Source organism: Mastomys coucha, unplaced genomic scaffold (assembly GCF_008632895.1).
Source record: "Mastomys coucha isolate ucsf_1 unplaced genomic scaffold, UCSF_Mcou_1 pScaffold15, whole genome shotgun sequence".
In the NCBI taxonomy this organism is placed as follows: domain Eukaryota; kingdom Metazoa; phylum Chordata; class Mammalia; order Rodentia; family Muridae; genus Mastomys; species Mastomys coucha.
In genome coordinates, this window is record NW_022196897.1 from 60,555,495 (window position 1) to 60,572,509 (window position 17,015).

The 17,015-nt window shown below is 39.9% G+C and overlaps 1 protein-coding gene across 6 annotated transcripts in view; it reads right to left on the reverse strand.

Moving 5' to 3' along the window:
- The window catches only part of Chn1 (chimerin 1), a 164,166-nt gene that overhangs the window by 33,863 nt on the left and 113,288 nt on the right, over positions 1–17,015 (reverse strand). For 5 of the 6 annotated variants that reach the window (XM_031370639.1, XM_031370643.1, XM_031370638.1 and 2 more), the window contains one exon: positions 8,992–9,069. The exons of the other annotated variant lie outside the window; for it this stretch is intronic. In XM_031370639.1, coding sequence (XP_031226499.1) covers positions 8,992–9,069 — 78 coding nt within the window. The remainder of the gene's footprint in view (positions 1–8,991; positions 9,070–17,015) is intronic. 6 annotated transcript variants of the gene reach the window in all.

Here is a 17,015-nt window from a genome sequence, read left to right on the forward strand (position 1 = left end):
AAAAAAAAAAAAAAAAAAAAAAAAAAAAAAAAAGAAAGAAAGAAAGAAAGAAAAAGAAAAGAAAAGAACCAAACGAATGAACAAGGTCACAAATTGGAAAGAGGGCAGGGGGATGGGAAGCAGGAACTCATGTAACTGCATTATAATCTCAAAAATATTTTTAAAGTTGCCTTACTTTTAATTATGTTTGTGTATGCATATATATACACATGTGTGCTAGTACCCCTGAAGCCAGATGTATGAATTCTCCTGGAGTTGGGGTTAACTGATGGTTGTGGGTGCTGGAGACAGAATTTGGGTCCTCTGTAAAAGCAGTATGTATTCATAAATGCTGAGCCCTCTTTCTAGCACTCAGATTTAATTCATTAAGACAGAGACTCACTATGTAGATCAGCTGGCCTTGAACTTACAGAGTTCCACCTACCTCTGCCTCCTGAGTGCTGGAATTAAAAGTGTCTGTGTGCTACCATGCTTGGCTAATTTTTTTTTATTAGATATTTTCTTTATTTACATGTCATATGATTTCTCCTTTCCCAGTTTCCCCTCCAAAAAACAAAAAACAACAATAAGAACAAACCCCTGTTCCCTCTCCCCTCCCCCTGCTCGCCACTCCACCCTCTCCCACTTATTGGCTCTGGCATTCCCCTACACTGGGGCACAGAACTTATTGAAACTTCTAACTATGATGTGGACTGTCTATTTCATTTGCAGCTCAACTGTATGTATTTGAATCTGTTATTAGGCATATATACTTTAAAATATTATGTCCTCTTAATGAATTTTATCTCTAGTTCCAATGATATTCCTTGTCTTATAAACTAGTACATTAGCATGTATGGTTTAGATCTGGGCCAATTAGCCTTCTATTCACATGGACACATCATCAGGAAAATGCATGCCAGGCCTTGAGTCTGACAAAACTATGTCTCTGAAATAGGCAAGACTCTGGCAAGATAAAGAACTGGAGCCTCTGTCACCATACTGTCACCAAAATGAGCCTCAAATAACTCAAAGGTGGAAGATGGTCTTGGATGCATTTTAATTCCCACCAGGATGGAGCAGATTTTTAATGCTGGACTTCTAATTATGTGACACATTGCCAGTCTGAGTTAAGCTTCCTGACACTTAGATGGAAAAAAATCTCACAAATGTTCTATCAAATGGTAAATATTATCCAATAGTTCCATGTAATTAAAAATGAAAAACCACACCACTGAGCACCCAGTCTGCAGCCAAGCAACCCTGCAAGCCTCAGGGAAGGATGCCCCATGAACTGGGCTGAGCCAGGAGCAGAAGGTGAGGCTGGGTCACATGTCAGAGGTGGAGCTTCAGAGGTAGTTTTATACTGGAGAAGGAGCATGCAGGAAGAAACAGTAAAGACTGCTGACAAAATGGCAGAAAACACGTGTAAACGATATATCTGACGGGCTAGCATCAGAATATATTAGAAATTCCTGGCACTGAATAGCAGAGCCACCAAGCAGCTTTAATTTTATTTATTATTATTGGTGTATATGTGTGTGTACACATGGTTGGGGCACACATGCCAAGGCATGCACATGGAGGTCAGAGGACAAGTTTGATGAGTTGGTTCTCTCCTTCTACTTTGGATTCTAAGGATCAAACATAGCCTGACAGCCTTGCAAAGCAAGCACTTTTCCAGCTGAATTACCTTGCCTGCACACATTCAAATAACTCCAAAAAATGGGGCAGGTCTAGGGAGAGAGAGAGAGAGAGAGAGAGAGAGAGAGAGAGAGAGAGAGAGAGAGAGGCAGAGACAGACAGACAGAGACAGAGAGAGACAGAGACAGAATGTGTGTGTGTGTGCGTGTGTGTGTGTGTGTATGTCACTGTCCAGGAGCTTATGTCCAGCCTGAAAAGGAAGCATGGTGAGCCTCAGCTCAAAAAAGGCAAAAGATGGGGAGGCTTGAATAAGCATGTATTAATGGAAGATCCAAAAACGATTAACATGAAAAGATCACGTACTGTTATTAATCTCAAGGGAAATGCAAACCAAAATTAAAATGGGTGTCGCCTCATGGTGGTGAAAATGCCTATTCCCCAAACATAGAGAACCACTGTTGGTGAGAGTGTGGAGAAGCTGCAGTCCTGACAGTGCTAGTGGGAATGGGAAACGCTTCAGCTGTCAATGAAAACTGCCTGGCTGTTCTTTTAAGAGATTAATACAGGCTATCCCAGAAGTCTGACATCAGGATCTCAAAGAGATAGCTTCACCCTCTGTCAATAGCAGCATCAACTGTAACATTTAAGGTATTTCCTAACAGCCAACTTATGGGGAAAAAAAATCCTCTAAATATTCACAAATGGATGAGTAAAAAAAATGGGTAAATATTCAAAGAAATGGTCTTATTTTGGCTTTCTATTGCTATGATCAAAACACTGACCAAAAGCAACTTGGGGGTCTAGAGAGATGGCTCAGCAGCTAAGAGCACTGTTCTTTCAAAGGTCTTGAGTTCTGATCTGATGCCCTCTTCTGGTGTCTGAAGATAGATAGCTGCAGTGTATTTGCATATATAAAATAAATAAATAACTCTTTAAAAAAAAAGCAACTTTTCCAGCTGAATTACCTTGCCTGCACACATTCAAATAACTCCAAAAAGTGGGGCAGGTCTAGGGAGAAAGAGACAGACAGAGAAAGAGAGAGAGAGAGAGAGAGAGAGAGAGAGAGAGAGAGAGAGAGAGAGAGACAGAGACAGAGACAGAGACACAGAGAGACAGAATGTGTGTGTGTGTGTGTGTGTGTGTGTGTGTGTGTGTGTATGTCTTGGGGGCTGGGGAGTATGTTCTGGCATATCTATGCTGGGTTATATCTACTGGAAGCGAAGGTGGAGGCTGAAGCAAGGCAGGAAGCTGGGGAGAAACTGAAACAGAGACATGGAACAGTGATGCTTACTGGCTCTCATCACTGCTGCTCCACTTGCTGTTTCCATACCAACAAGGCCAGCTGCACAGGGTAGCACTGACCAATGTGAGTTGGACTCTCCCAATCAATAATTAATCAAATATATGTCCTACAGACCCATCTCCAAGTAATTCCTCAAAGGAGATTCCTTCTTCTCAGATATGTCTAGGTTTGTGTCAAGCTGACAGAAACCAACCAGCACAGGGATATTAATTTAGGTTTTAGAAATAAATTTTACCACATGTTAAATATAGATAAAACTGAAGGACACTGCGCTAAGTGAAATAGGCCAGTCCACTAGGACAAATTTCAGGTCCACCTACATGCAGAATTTCAGATAATTCAACTCACAGAAACAGACTGGATTCCAGGGATTGGGAGGCCAGAAAAGTAGAAAAGTTGCAGCTGATCTATCATACTGTTTGTGTCTAGTTAACAGTTCTGTTAACTAGTCAACTATGCCTAGTTTATGACACTGCCAGATAGTCAACAGTGGCTAGTTAATAGTGCACTTAAATATTTAACAAGGTACACAGATCTCATGTTCTTCTCACAACAAACAAACAAAATCCCAACCTCAAAAATCAAAACTCTCTTGAATTTTGAAGGACTCTCTAACATTTCTAGTTGTGCTTTGCATGCTTGCTCCTGGCTCTCACATTACTGCAAGCAGAATGTGATGTTCAGCCATTTTGCATCATAGTCACACACTGAACACTGAATTTTGGGGAACAGGGCATTAACAAAGTATTTTAACAGCCATGTTCATGCATAAAACAACATCATATTCTCCTCATTATATTGGTATTTGCACTCGGAGTACCAGAACAAGGCCATCAGTCAACATTTAAAACAATAAGCAAGGAGGAGTGAGATGAGAGGGCTGCCATGCTGGGGCAGCAGAGGCCAGGGCAGAGAAGGCAGTAAGCCTTCCAGAAGGCAGAGGTGGAGAGGCAGGGAGGCAGGGAGAGAGGACAAGACAGAAGCAGAGAGAGAAGCAAAGAGGCAGAGGCAGAGGCTCATTATTTTTGGCTCTCACAGTATCTGAAAAGCACTAAGCAAGGTAGCAACAGAAACAAAGTTCTTACAGGGACCTTATAGGTGATTTTTTCCAACCTCCCAGATTCTGCTCATCAGTCCCTTTTTTGTCTGACTGCAGAGGCAGAGAGAACCCCATTATGTACTGATCTTGGCTATTTTTGTCTTCTTTGGCCCACATTCAAAGTGAAGAGAGGGGGAATGTGCTTAATATAAAATACACATTGCAGTTCCTTATAACCTCTTGTTTGCAGAAAAACTATTCCTTTAAAATCTCATGTTGGATATTCCATGTTCATACCCATAAAGAATAATACACTGCTGCAAAAGCTTAATAAGATACTTTATGATAACCACATTAATGAAGCTAAGACAGAAGAATCTGGACTTTGAGGCTAACCTGGACTACATAATATGTTCAAGGCCAGCCTAGGCTATATAATTAGACTCTCTTAAAATTAAAAAAAACCATGATGTTGCCAGGCAGTGGTGGCGCACGCCTTTAATCCCAGCACTTGGGAGGCAGAGGCAGGCGGATTTCTGAGTTCAGGGCCAGCCTGGTCTACAGAGTGAGTTCCAGGACAGCCAGGGCTATACAGAGAAACCCTGTCTTGAAAACACCAAAAACAAAACAAAACAAAAAAAAAAAAAAAACCCAAAAAAACCCAAAAAACCCAAAAACATGTTATCAGAGTTTTCATTTCATTTTTCAAAAGTATGTAAGTAAGTTTAATTAATATAAAAGAACACAGGTCCTAAGAATGTATTTTCAGAATGTATTTTGTATTGAGATTTTCTGTTGTCATCAGACTTGGCTTCAAGATAACAGGTCCACTATGTCACACTGTATACTAACTCAGTCAGTCATTCAGTCAACACCTCTTAAATATACACCAGTTGCCAGCACTTTCCCACATATGGCAAAAAGGGAGAAAAGGATCAGAATGAGGGAGAAGGCGGTAAGACGGTTAGTGGGTACAGCATGAGGGCGCAAGGACGCACTGTCACTGAACATAAAATTTCAGTGCAGTGAAAGAGAAACAAACAAAACTCCTCTTGATATGTGTCAAAGAGCAGAGGGCCTGGATCTGTGTGTCCCAGGAGAGGAAAGACCCCTTGGTCAGGAGTGTGGCCACTGCTGCCCTTCTGGTTGCCAAGCAGCAGGACACTGCCTGCTGGCCGGTGCTTACTACTGCTACACTTCAGAGGTCTGGGTCACTAACCTTATTAGGGAAGCCTGTTATGGAGCTATTTGAATTCTATCTCTAATTCTCATTTTGGAAACCACTGCCTATATCTTCTCTTGCAAACAGAGGATTTCATTGTACTCTGTAGTACATAAAATACTCAAGGGCTCTTATGTAAAGCCCACTCTGCCCCGAAGCTCAATGGGAGCCCCCAGAATCATCCAAGACTCTCTACCACACTGTAATCTGTGCTAGGAAGAAGGCCAGGATTCAATCACTCTTTTATTCAAATGAATTAATTGATATAAATCCAGAAAAAACCCAGTTAGAGACAGTATGTCCTAATAAGTAGTGGCTACTATGTGCCTACATAGACCAGGAACTTAAGTTTTCTGCCATAGAAAGAGAGGTTTAGAAAGAGTAAGCATTCGGGCCAATTAGGCAATGGTCCATGTCACAAACAAATGCCCGAGGGCAAAGGCCGAGTCTCGGCCCTTTCCAGAGCCTTAGAAGTAGGATGCAACCGATGACTGTGGAGGGCTGCTTCTGTTTCGCTTTTGATATATTTTTTTTTTATTTTTGTCTTCTCTACATGTAGTATTAAGATAGAGTAATTCTCTTTAAAACTTTAAAAGATTTGTTTCATTTAGTGTCTGTTTCCAGGTGCATAGGTACTATGGCATATAGTTGATTCTCTACTTTTACCATGTAGATCCCAGAAATAAAATCCTCAGCCAGGAGCCAAGGAAGTCCCTTTACCTACAAAGCCATCTCATCAGCTCAGAATAGAGTAACTCTTAAAAAGAATCTGGTTAGAAAGACATTCAATTTTCATGTTAAAGTTTATATACATATAGAAACATCACATGACATCTAACATTTATGTACAAATTTATATATTATTTATTACATGTCAATTATAAATAAAACCTAAAAATTATGGGGTACTATGTTATGTTATAATATGGGTCTACACATCTAATACTCAAATCACAATAACCATGTCTCTTGCAATATTTGCTTCATTTTACTTTTTGTAAAAACATCTAGAATCCCTTCCTCTAGTCTTTTGGAATTATGCTCAAATTGTATTGACATCTTACCAAGCTTCTACAGAATGTGGTATATTGATTGCTGAAATGACAACCTCCCTAAGATATATTAGTCTTTCTATGATGTAAGAACAACAGAGGGAGGGAGGGAGGGGAAGAGAATGAGAGAGGAAGAGGAGGGGTCGGGAAGGGAGGAAAAGGTTACATAACAGCAGAATCCATTTTTTAATTTTGCTCCTACAAAGCCCCAGTCACAGGGTCCAGCTGCTCTGAATGGCTTCCTCCTTGGTGAGTGCTTTCACCAAAGGTAACTAGTGCTCTTGCATTCACCCCAAAATAAGATCTGACAGCTGTGCACACCGCCGAGCAGCATTATGTAACAAGCAACTCAAGAGGCTGAAGAGAAAAGCACCCTGAAAGGAGGCTCTGGTGAGGGCCTGAGGTCACTCCGAAACCACTCCACTGAGAGAAAGCTGCAGGCAGACCACATGACTCAAAGCACGGAAACAGTTCCATTTTCCCACAGTAGAGCCGATTGCACATGTGGACCAGAGGCAGTGTCCTTCTATGCCAGCATCTGCATGGCACGAGTCCTGCTAGGGCTGCAGTTCTTTCAGGGATATTCTCTGAAATCAAGTAGGATCCTTTCTTTTTTCTTTTCTTTCTGTTTTTTGAAAACATTTTTGAAAATGTTATTCCATGGGCACATTTTAAAAATAAGAAGAGTTATTTTTAATAGGAGGAGTCAAATTCTGAGACTTCTGACCTTATTAGTGATTCTAAACACTGTGTAGAATGCTTGCTTCACTGTCCCACAGAAAATCCTTCTTGACATGGACAGTGTTAAAGAACAGGCCTCAGCTGGGTTTCATCTGCTAGCTCCAGAGAAAGAAGACTCCCACGTTTTACGTTCTTAAAACAAAATAGAACAACAACAACAAAAAAAAAAAAAACAAAAAACAAAAAACAAAATAAACAAAACCAAGTATGCTGAGGCCAGGGTAGAGTTCAGTGGTGTAGTGTTTGCCTGGCAGATGCAAGGTTCTAGGTTCAGTCCCCAGTTCTGGAGGTGGCAAGGGTCACAATCGATCAGTTAATACTTTCCGGATGTGCAGGATTTACATCTTATAAAGCTATGTGAAAAAAACCCTAAAAGATAGAATCTGCAGGCAAGGGGAAAGTATATTCGTTCATGCAGACTCTTCAACAGGCCTGATTACTTCCAATCAATACTGATAAGAAGCATTTACAGAGCCTGATTTAGCACTACAAGGATCATCTCATAGGCCTGCTTTGCCTATGAGATGCACCTCTTTGAAGATACTCTGGAAGCCCCAGAATTTCTAGATTATGGGGGTGATTCTTTACTTCAAACTTAAAAGACATTTTGTAGGCCATTTTCCTGGTAAAAGTCCTGTAAGACCAGGCTATAAATCACCAAAACTCAGCAGCCTGCAGGTATTTATTTGTTTGTTTACTTATTTATTTTTGGTTTATAAGTGGACAATGTGGCTAAGACTGGATGTGAATATTTTCATTTTTTTATCAATTTTTGATATGTTAAACTGTCTTAATTCAATTTTAAAGCAAAAATATTGGTTGAAAAGTAAGGTTCATACCATTAACCCCCAAATAGTATGAAGACTACAATCTATTCCTCACTATAGAAAACACAGAGTACACTGAGGCATGTTTGTTTGTTGTTTTGTTTTTTAGCATGAGTGAAATAAATGCTGGTGTTAAAAGTCAGGATAGATTATAAATCTAGGATGAAGTCCCTTAGTAAAGAACCTGGTACATTCTATATGCTGAATAAATGTTAAATAAGTAAATTAACAGATTAAAAAAAAACCCCAAATTTCCAGACCTAACACCTTTTTTTTTTGCAATCAAATATTCCCATTCTAACATCAGCATTACTGATACTCTGTGTAAACTGAATATTCTTGGGTCTTAGACAACTCTGAACTATCAGGAGGTTACTATAGAAATGCTGCTGGCTCATCTGCTTGCTGAGTGTAATTTGGTCTCCTTACACATGACTTCAAGTTGCATAGCCCCTGATTTAGCATGTAAAGAGCATAACTTCAAGACCTTATACCATGAAGTAAGTACAGGCAAGATCTAGCTACATCTCAGGCCAACATACATATATATCATCTCCATAAGGGACGATTCAGATACACTGCATAAAACATGTTACAGCAGGAATTAAAAACAATATATGCAAGGTGAAAGCCACCACAGAGAGACACAGGGAAGCTGCCAGTCACAGCCTCTATGGTCCCAGGGCAGAAGTCCTCCTATTATTGTGGTCAATTTATTAACGGAAAGAGGAGAAAAGACAGAAACTATGGGAAATGCACACCATCTGCTCACTCCAGATGCAACTGCACATGCCTGCTACAGCAAAGCCTCTGGCCAGAATTGGACAGATAAGACTTAATCCCTTCCTGAAATCACCAACAAAGGTAGATACACTGCAAAACAGATACATGCAAGGCTAAAATCATGATTAGAGATCTTTATAACATCAGTCAAGACTTAGTACAGTGATTACAGAGAACATTATCACAGCACCTGAAAAAAATGGGGCTGGATTTCTATGAGCTCTATTCAGCTCTACCTTAAATAAAATCAGAATTTAAACATGTTCTTTCCTTGACTAGTAAGAACGTTTCAGTCAAATCACCTTAATTTTTCAAAGCATCCAAAGAGGAACTATAACATTGCACATTCCAAGCACTGAGCGTTCTTTATGAGAAAAGACCAGAAACAAAAATTCTCTTACCTTGAAATTGTGAACCTTTTCATATTTTGGAATTTGTTCATTTTCTTTCAGAGTTGCTCTTCTAACAAGTGATGTCAACTGCGAATAAGCAAAGAGTTTCAGAGGTTGCCAGATTGTCACAGACGACTTTTGAGAACCCAGTTTCATTCCCAAGGCTGCTATTAACAAATCTTGCTGACGGCCCTCTTGTTTTGACTTGTGAACTGTAGCTCTATTAGTTTTCCTCCCCGACCAAGACTCTTTGGATGGCATTTTGATATTCAAAGGAATAGAAAAAACAAAAAACAAAACCCCCTGTATCCGCTTGTGACTGCGGTGAACTCTGCTCAGCTAGCACATGAGCATGCTGCAGCTCTGAACCTGACCTAGAGAGCACAGGGAGGTGCAGGACGGTGATGAAGCACTTCTCCACGAGGCCGATCAACACACAGATTCTCTCTTCCCTTTAACAGGGCTCTATATTTAAGCTTCTGAAACTTAAGAGTCTGGAGAGGAAATCAGTCTGTGCTAACACACAAAACATGCAGCATCTCTCTTTGGGAGTCCTTTTTTAAAAAGCCTGACAATTGTGACAAATGACACATTGCTGAAAGCTTTCTTCTCTGCTCAACACGACAATGTCCATTCTGAATGAGAGATGCCTACATACAGCCTGCAGTCAGTCGCTAGCAACAGACAGACACCCGGCGAACTCACTTGCAGAAGGGGAGAAGAGGGAGGGATTTGCAGGGGGAAGCAAGACTAGACTGGCCACAGGAAGAGAGGAGACAACCAATGAAAACCCAGTAACAGTATTTAAGTACTGTGTTCCTCAACTCACTCTTTCCCCCCTCCTCTCATGCAAGATTTTTCTTGCTGGCTTAAGGAAAGGAAAAAAAAAATATCTGTAGAAAGGTAATGAGCAATGAATGAGTCACGAATTAAAGGCAAAAGAAATTAGCACATACCACAAGGGTTTTATTTAAGAGCAAAACTAACCAAACAAATAAACGCCTGCCAGGTAGACTCTGAAGGGCCAGTCCATGTCTCTGTGTGTCATGTGCAGCATGAGCTGCTCCAATGGGGTGAACCCAGACTTCTTATTTGTGCACTGTGGTGAGGCCACTTAACTGAATTCCAGTTTTATTAAAGATGAACAAACATGGCTACATATTTTGATGAAGAAGAAAAGGAATTTAAGTGTTGCGTTTTCATCCAGAATAGAAAGCATGCATGTGGCATGGTTGATGTCCTCTAGTGGGCAGCTTTATCTACTCTACATGTATTTGGCTGTAGATCTACACTTAATATACCAATATGCTAGAGAATAGTTTCCTAGTCTGAATATCTTTTTTTTCTTCAGAGATTGAGGCCAAAGGAAGGGAACTAAGAATAATCCCTCAGATGGACAGGCCTAGATGCAGTGTGGCAGTGCTCACCAGACCCTGGTATATTTGTCTTCAGCTGCAGAAAAGGAGCTGCTGCCTGAAAGACTCAAGCCCAATTCTATTCAGGAGCAATGACTACAGTTCCCTAAGGGGCTTCCACCACCTGAACCCCATCCTGAGACAGGATCTCACATGTAGCCCTGGCTGTTCTATGTAGATGAGGCTCACCTCAAATTTACTCAGATCTGCTTGCCTCTGCCTTTGGAATGCTGGGATTTCAAGGCATGTGCCATTACACCCAGCTTCAGCTTTTTCCATTTGGGTTTTCTAACCATCTCTCATCTGTTTCCTTGTCTTTGCTATATAATTAATCTTAAGATTCTAATGTTACATTGCATTTAAGGAATCTAAAATTCTGGATTTAAATGAATCAGAGGTTGGAGGCTATAGGTTAGCAGCAGAAGCATGTGTTTGGAATGTACAAGGACCTGGGTTTGAGCTTTAGACCAAAACTAAACCAAAGCAGAAATCCAGTCAACTGACCACTACGCGCACATTTCAGATTTTATAAAATATAGGAGTTATTCCAATGAAAACTCTAATTTAATTAAGATAAGAGCATCTTTAAATTATATTAAGATACTGGAAATGAGTGCTGTGTGTGTGTGCGCGCATGTGCATGTGCACACCTGTAAAGCCCAGAGATCCATGACTGTCTCAGCTGATAAGGGGTAGACACCTTCTTGTTCTGAGATAGTGTCACTCAATAAAGACGAAGCTCACTGATTTGGCCAGTCTGATTGGCCAATGACCTTAGTGAGCAATAGGGCTCTGCCTGTCTCTGTTCCCTTGCCCAGGCACACTATGCCACACTCAGCTTTTATGTGGGTGCTGGGATCTAAACTCAGGTCTTCATGTTTGCACAGAAAGCATTTTACCTCCTGAGCCATCTTTTCAGCTCCACAAACTGACATGAAAACATATCCAATTATCATTTTCTTTAGTCTATACATAGTCCCTTTATTCTTTTTTTCTGTACTGGAAACTGAATCCAGGGCCTCAGGCATGCTAGCCAAGCACCTTCCCATCACACTAAATTCCCAGATCCTTTGTGTTTTTAAATTAAGCAAATAAAAGATAGACATTAGCATTACTCTATGCACATTTCAGTTTCACAAATTTAGCTTCAGATGATTGACAGGAGATTATAAAATGATACTACTGAGGAGACACATTGGACAAAGTTTTCTTGCCTAACATAAGTGATTCTTCAGCTTAAGCCTAGTTTGTCATGTGATGATTGGAAACATAGTGTCAGTTAACTCCTTGGACATGCTCAGCTGCAAGTCATGTTAACCCAGTCCTCAGTAGGCGCGCACACACACACACACACACACACACACACACACATACACACACACACACACTATGGATATTTTTGTCCATAGTTGAATTTTAATTATTCAATTAAACTATTCTCTAGCATATTGGTATATTAAGTATAGATCTACAGCCAAATACATGTAGTGTAGATAAAGCTGCCCACTAGAGGACATCAACCATGCCACATGCATGCTTTCTATTCTGGATGAAAATGCAACACTTAAATTCCTTTTCTTCTTCATCAAAATATGTAGCCATGTTTGTTCATCTTTAATAAAACTGGAATTCAGTTAAGTGGCCTCATCACAAATAAGAAGCCCCAAAGCAAGCATAATGGTATTTGTTTTCAACAATGTATAAAACAAAATTCTTAACTTAGAGAAAACAATTACAGGGAGTAACCCAGGTGGCCAGTATGCTTGTTTTCTTTCTTGAACTATCAGCCTTTGTGCTTCAGTTAAAATAATTAAAATTCAACTATGACAAAAATATCCGTAGTAAACTTTCCTAGAAAGATGCATGGCCAGGTAAAGTGAACATTTTGTCTAGAAATAAAGCTTACTATAAACTTAGCATAGGAAAAGTTTACTATAAACTTTTATAAAAGAGAAAGTAACTTTTGTTACTTTCTCTTTTAATCAAGACATGCTGGGTTAAATTACAGCTTGAGCAGTGACTAGGCCTTGAAAGAGATAGAAAATAACACTGTAGGATGACGAAAGTATCAGTTACACCAAGTGACTGTCAAGTGCTTGGCCAGTAGTGTGCCTGCAATATAAGAACTGCACTTCTTCTGAGTTGGTTTTGGAGACCAACTTTAAGTAACAAAGGTGCAAACTCTGAAACTCTGAACTGTTATAAGTGTTCTAATGTTCTAGACAAATGTCTGCCATTGTGCTTGCATGTATCTGGCTACTTCTGCCTCATTAAGTTAATAGACTGTTAATTATGGCTACACTTTGTCAGTGAGTACTTATGTACCACACTCTCTGCTGATTACATGTACAATCTCATGAATCCACAGATAAATTCTGTAAGGCATATGTATATTATCCTCATTTTGTACTTCTGAGAACTGACACTCACAGAGGCTACATCCCCAATGGTGTACAGACAGCTAGGAGGGAACAGAGCTGAGATCCTAGTGTGGCGTGTCCACACTGTTGAGAAAATAAGATGAACTACGTAGTCTGGGGTGGGGGTGAGGCACTTTTCTACTCATGGGTTCATCTGCTTATTTACCTTCAATTTCAAAGGTTAGTAACAGACCACAAGAACAGCAATAAGAACAATGAAGTGAGAGAAAAGTAACATGTTTTCTCAAGTTTAATATGTAGTCAGTGGAGTGGGAGACACAGACCTCAGGGTTCTACCCAAATGCAACTTCCTCTAGGAAGCCTTGGAAAACATAAATATATCAGGTGTGACTTTGCTCATCTCTAAACTTAGAGTCCTTTGCTTCTTTATTAATTTTAAGACATCACACTCACCTTGTGAACTGTAATATCAACCTTCCTGGCAAGATCGGCCCATGGCTTCAGCAGTAGGGGCAGAGGTAACCAACTGCTTTCTGGTTGGATTTAAAGCCCACTCCACAATAGAAGGCATGTACCTGGTACTGTAAATCTGACAAGAACCTATGGCTAGAGAGCTCACAGGCCCCAGGGGTGAGCCTACTACTATTTTCTGCTAAATGGCCATAGTATCAAAGTGCTCTCTAAATTCATTTCTTTCCCTGTAGGTCAGAGCAGCTCTCAGAACCCATTGGAGAGGTGTCTTGTACAGTGGAGGGTGGTTAACGTGGGAACTCATAACTGGTCAAAGTGCAGAGAACAAGTATGGAGCACTTAGGCACAAATGTGACATGTTTACCCCATTATATATATTATAAATCTGCGGAGTTTCTGCACAGCTCCACTATGTTGCACAGCAAGACTTTACCACAGGCTTGGGTTTCACTGTACATGTGAACTTTTCACCATGCAAGGTGCCATACATTGCAATGCCAAAGAGTACTATCGGAAACATTTTGAGACAACTGCATGCTGGGAATCAGTATTTTTACTGTATGGCAAAGTTTTCTGTTCTTATAGAAACTTAATGGTTTAATTAACCAAATGACTCCTACAGCTATTCATCAGCATGTATCAAATGACTGCGTCTGTGGACTGTATCAAGTTAGGAGCACATCCTCATTGGTATGCAAACTTACCTTCTTGCTAAAGAATGGTAAAATTATATATACACCAAAGAGTTATTTTAAATTTTTATGATTTATTATCTGTGACATATAATAGTAAGTATATATGCTCATATTACAATTATAAAGTTATAAAATATGTTTGATAATAGTATAAAATATAATATAAAATTATAAAATATGTTTGATAATAGTAATATACATATAAATACAACATTTATATATCTATTTTATATGTCTATACACCCAAGATTCTCTAGAAATTTCTTGGGTACAAGTGGAAAAGCTAGAAAATGCTGGTCCACAGCACACAGCATGTCTGGACACTAGCCTTCCCTCTGCATATGGCACTCACCCAGTCCCCCCAACTCTATCTCTAATCAGATCTTTTCAAAGGCATATGACAGTGACAGGGATGCCAGCTGAGGAAGCAAAGTTGGAAGGAGGATGACAAACTGGGAGAGGAAAGGGACAGAATTCACTAAGGAGTAAATACTACTTGCAACCCTGTTGTCACAACCACCTGAGAAGTACAAAACAATGTCAGTAATGTTATCTGATGAAGAAACTAGTGACTGTTCAAAGTTATACAGCAGAAGTAGAAAGTCTGGATCTGAATCCCTGTCTTCATCTCCAAGGTTCCTTCTGTTACCTTACCATATGAACAGGTAGCGAAAGTCAAGGTTTGGGAGAGAGGCTCTGATAGTCTGACTCTGTAACATAAAACAGAGAGAAGTGGCTTCTGTGGGAGTCCAAACTGGTAGTGCACGTGGTCTATGTAAGATTATTCTTGGTGGAAGCACCGGTGGTAGCTAGGTTTTACTTAGAGCAAGAGTCTTTGGTCTGTCTTCAGAACTGACTCTGCACATCCTTGATACCAACTGGTATTTCTGTGGCTTTATCTATACAACTACAATTACACAGCTAAAGCGATGGGAAATGGGCAAACTCCCAAGCCTGCATTTTTCTCCGTGTCTATACTATAGTAAAGAGAAGAGGGGAGGAGCCCTATGAGCGCCGTGTGCCTTAAAAAGCATGCATTCACTGCTGTAAAATGAAAGAAAGGGTCCTACCAATCTCACCACCCTGTTATTTGTCCTATATGTTATGTCCTATAAGTCCTGTGCTGAGCCAGCCTCTCATTCTCACCCAGTGGAACAGAACCAGAAGCTTACTGCTGAGCCACATAAAAGCATTAACTTTAACTCCATTGTTAATTGGCTGTGGAATGTCAAGTTAGTGATTTATTTTAGTCTTTGTTTATTTACATGTAAAACTGATTTAAAATATGCAACAATATAGCAAAAAGTGAGATGATATATGAGAAGAATTTGGCATATTTTGAGCTTAGCAAGTAACTAATAAATGAAAAGCTTGTCTTCTTTTCTTGTATTCAAGGACCTCTATTGTTGAGATTAGGGCTAGTAGTCTATGTGACTATAGCATGAATTAAAAACCCAAGTCCACTGTCTTATACTATGTAAACTTTGAGACACACTGTAAATCCGTGGTCCTTAACCTATGGACACAGGGGTCACATATCCGATATCCTGCCTACTAAATATTTACAGTATGATTCAGAATAGTGTCAAAATTAGTTACAAAGTAGCAATGGAGTAATTTTATGGCTGGGAGTCAGCACAACATGGGGAACTGTATAAAGGGTCACAGCATTAAGAAGGCTGTGAACCACTGCTGTAAGCAATGGTATTCTCTAATTTTAACCTAACCCTGATGTTGCAATTTTAAATTATGAAAATTCCTTTGCTCAAACAGTAATCTCATCAAGGCCTGCTTACAGGAAAAAGAATCAACAAATTACTCACCCCTTCCTAGTTCATTTCCTGCTGCTGTGACAAATACCTTGACCAAAACCAACTTGGGGAGAAAAGGATTTATTTCGTTAACACATCCCTTCCTGATCACAGCCCTTCACTTAAAGAAACCAAGGCAGGAACTCAAGCGGCAGGAACTTGGAGGCAGGAAATGAATGCAGAAATCATGGAGGGATGCTGCTTACTGGCTTATTCTCCATGGCTTGCTCACTTTACTTTTTTATACAACTCAGACCATCTGCTCTGAGCAGCACTGGCCACAATGGTCTGGACACTCTCATATCAATCATTAATCAAGAAAATACCCCCACAGACTTGCCTAAAGGCCACTGTGATGGAGGCATTTTCTCAACTAAGGTTCTCTTTTCCAATATGACTCTAGCTTGCGTCAAGGTGACAAGACAAAACCAAAAACAACCACAAAACAACCACCACACACCAAATACAAATGACTGATTATATTTCTTTTTCCACAAGTATCTGTTTTTTTTGTTTGTTTGTTTTTGTTTTTTTTTTTTTTGTTTTTGAAAATAGGACTGAAGCTTAAGTCAAAGGAATAGATTTTTGACTACTGAATGTCAGGACTCATTTGTGGTAAGGGCGCTCTCTAGAAATTCCTTTTCGCAGGGACTTCATACAACACAAGGAACCCTTATTTCTCTGTAACATCCTGACTACATATATCACATGCCCAACACACATGCTAAATTAGAATTGTATCTGCAGAATACCTCACATCAGCATCCTAGCAGCTGGCACGCCCCATGGCTTGAGGGAGTGGTGAAACTGAATTAACTTTTGAGTGACTAAGAATTAAAGTTTCTGGTTCATGTATAGTGAAATCTTGCAATTTCTAAGACATGTACTGAAGACGTTATAACACAAAGATTTATAGATTAAAACACACCCCACACCAATATTCAGATGATTCTTACCTTCATCCCCTGATTTAGAACTTGTGGTCTAATTCTTCTCTCCACGACTGCCAAAAGAAGGTATCTCAAGGCACTAACCAACAACATGGACTAGTTAAATGGTTCACATGCATGATGTCATTTAGGTATAAAAGCAGTAAGTCAGGTGTGTCAACTGTCATTTAATGATGACAAAACAAGTTCAGAGATTAAGTATCTTGCTGAAGGCCATATTGCTTTAAGACGTGCAAACACGGCTTGAGCCCAGGTCTCCAGCATTACAAATTCTGTCTTTTTTCTTGACTAACTTGTCTATCATAGGATC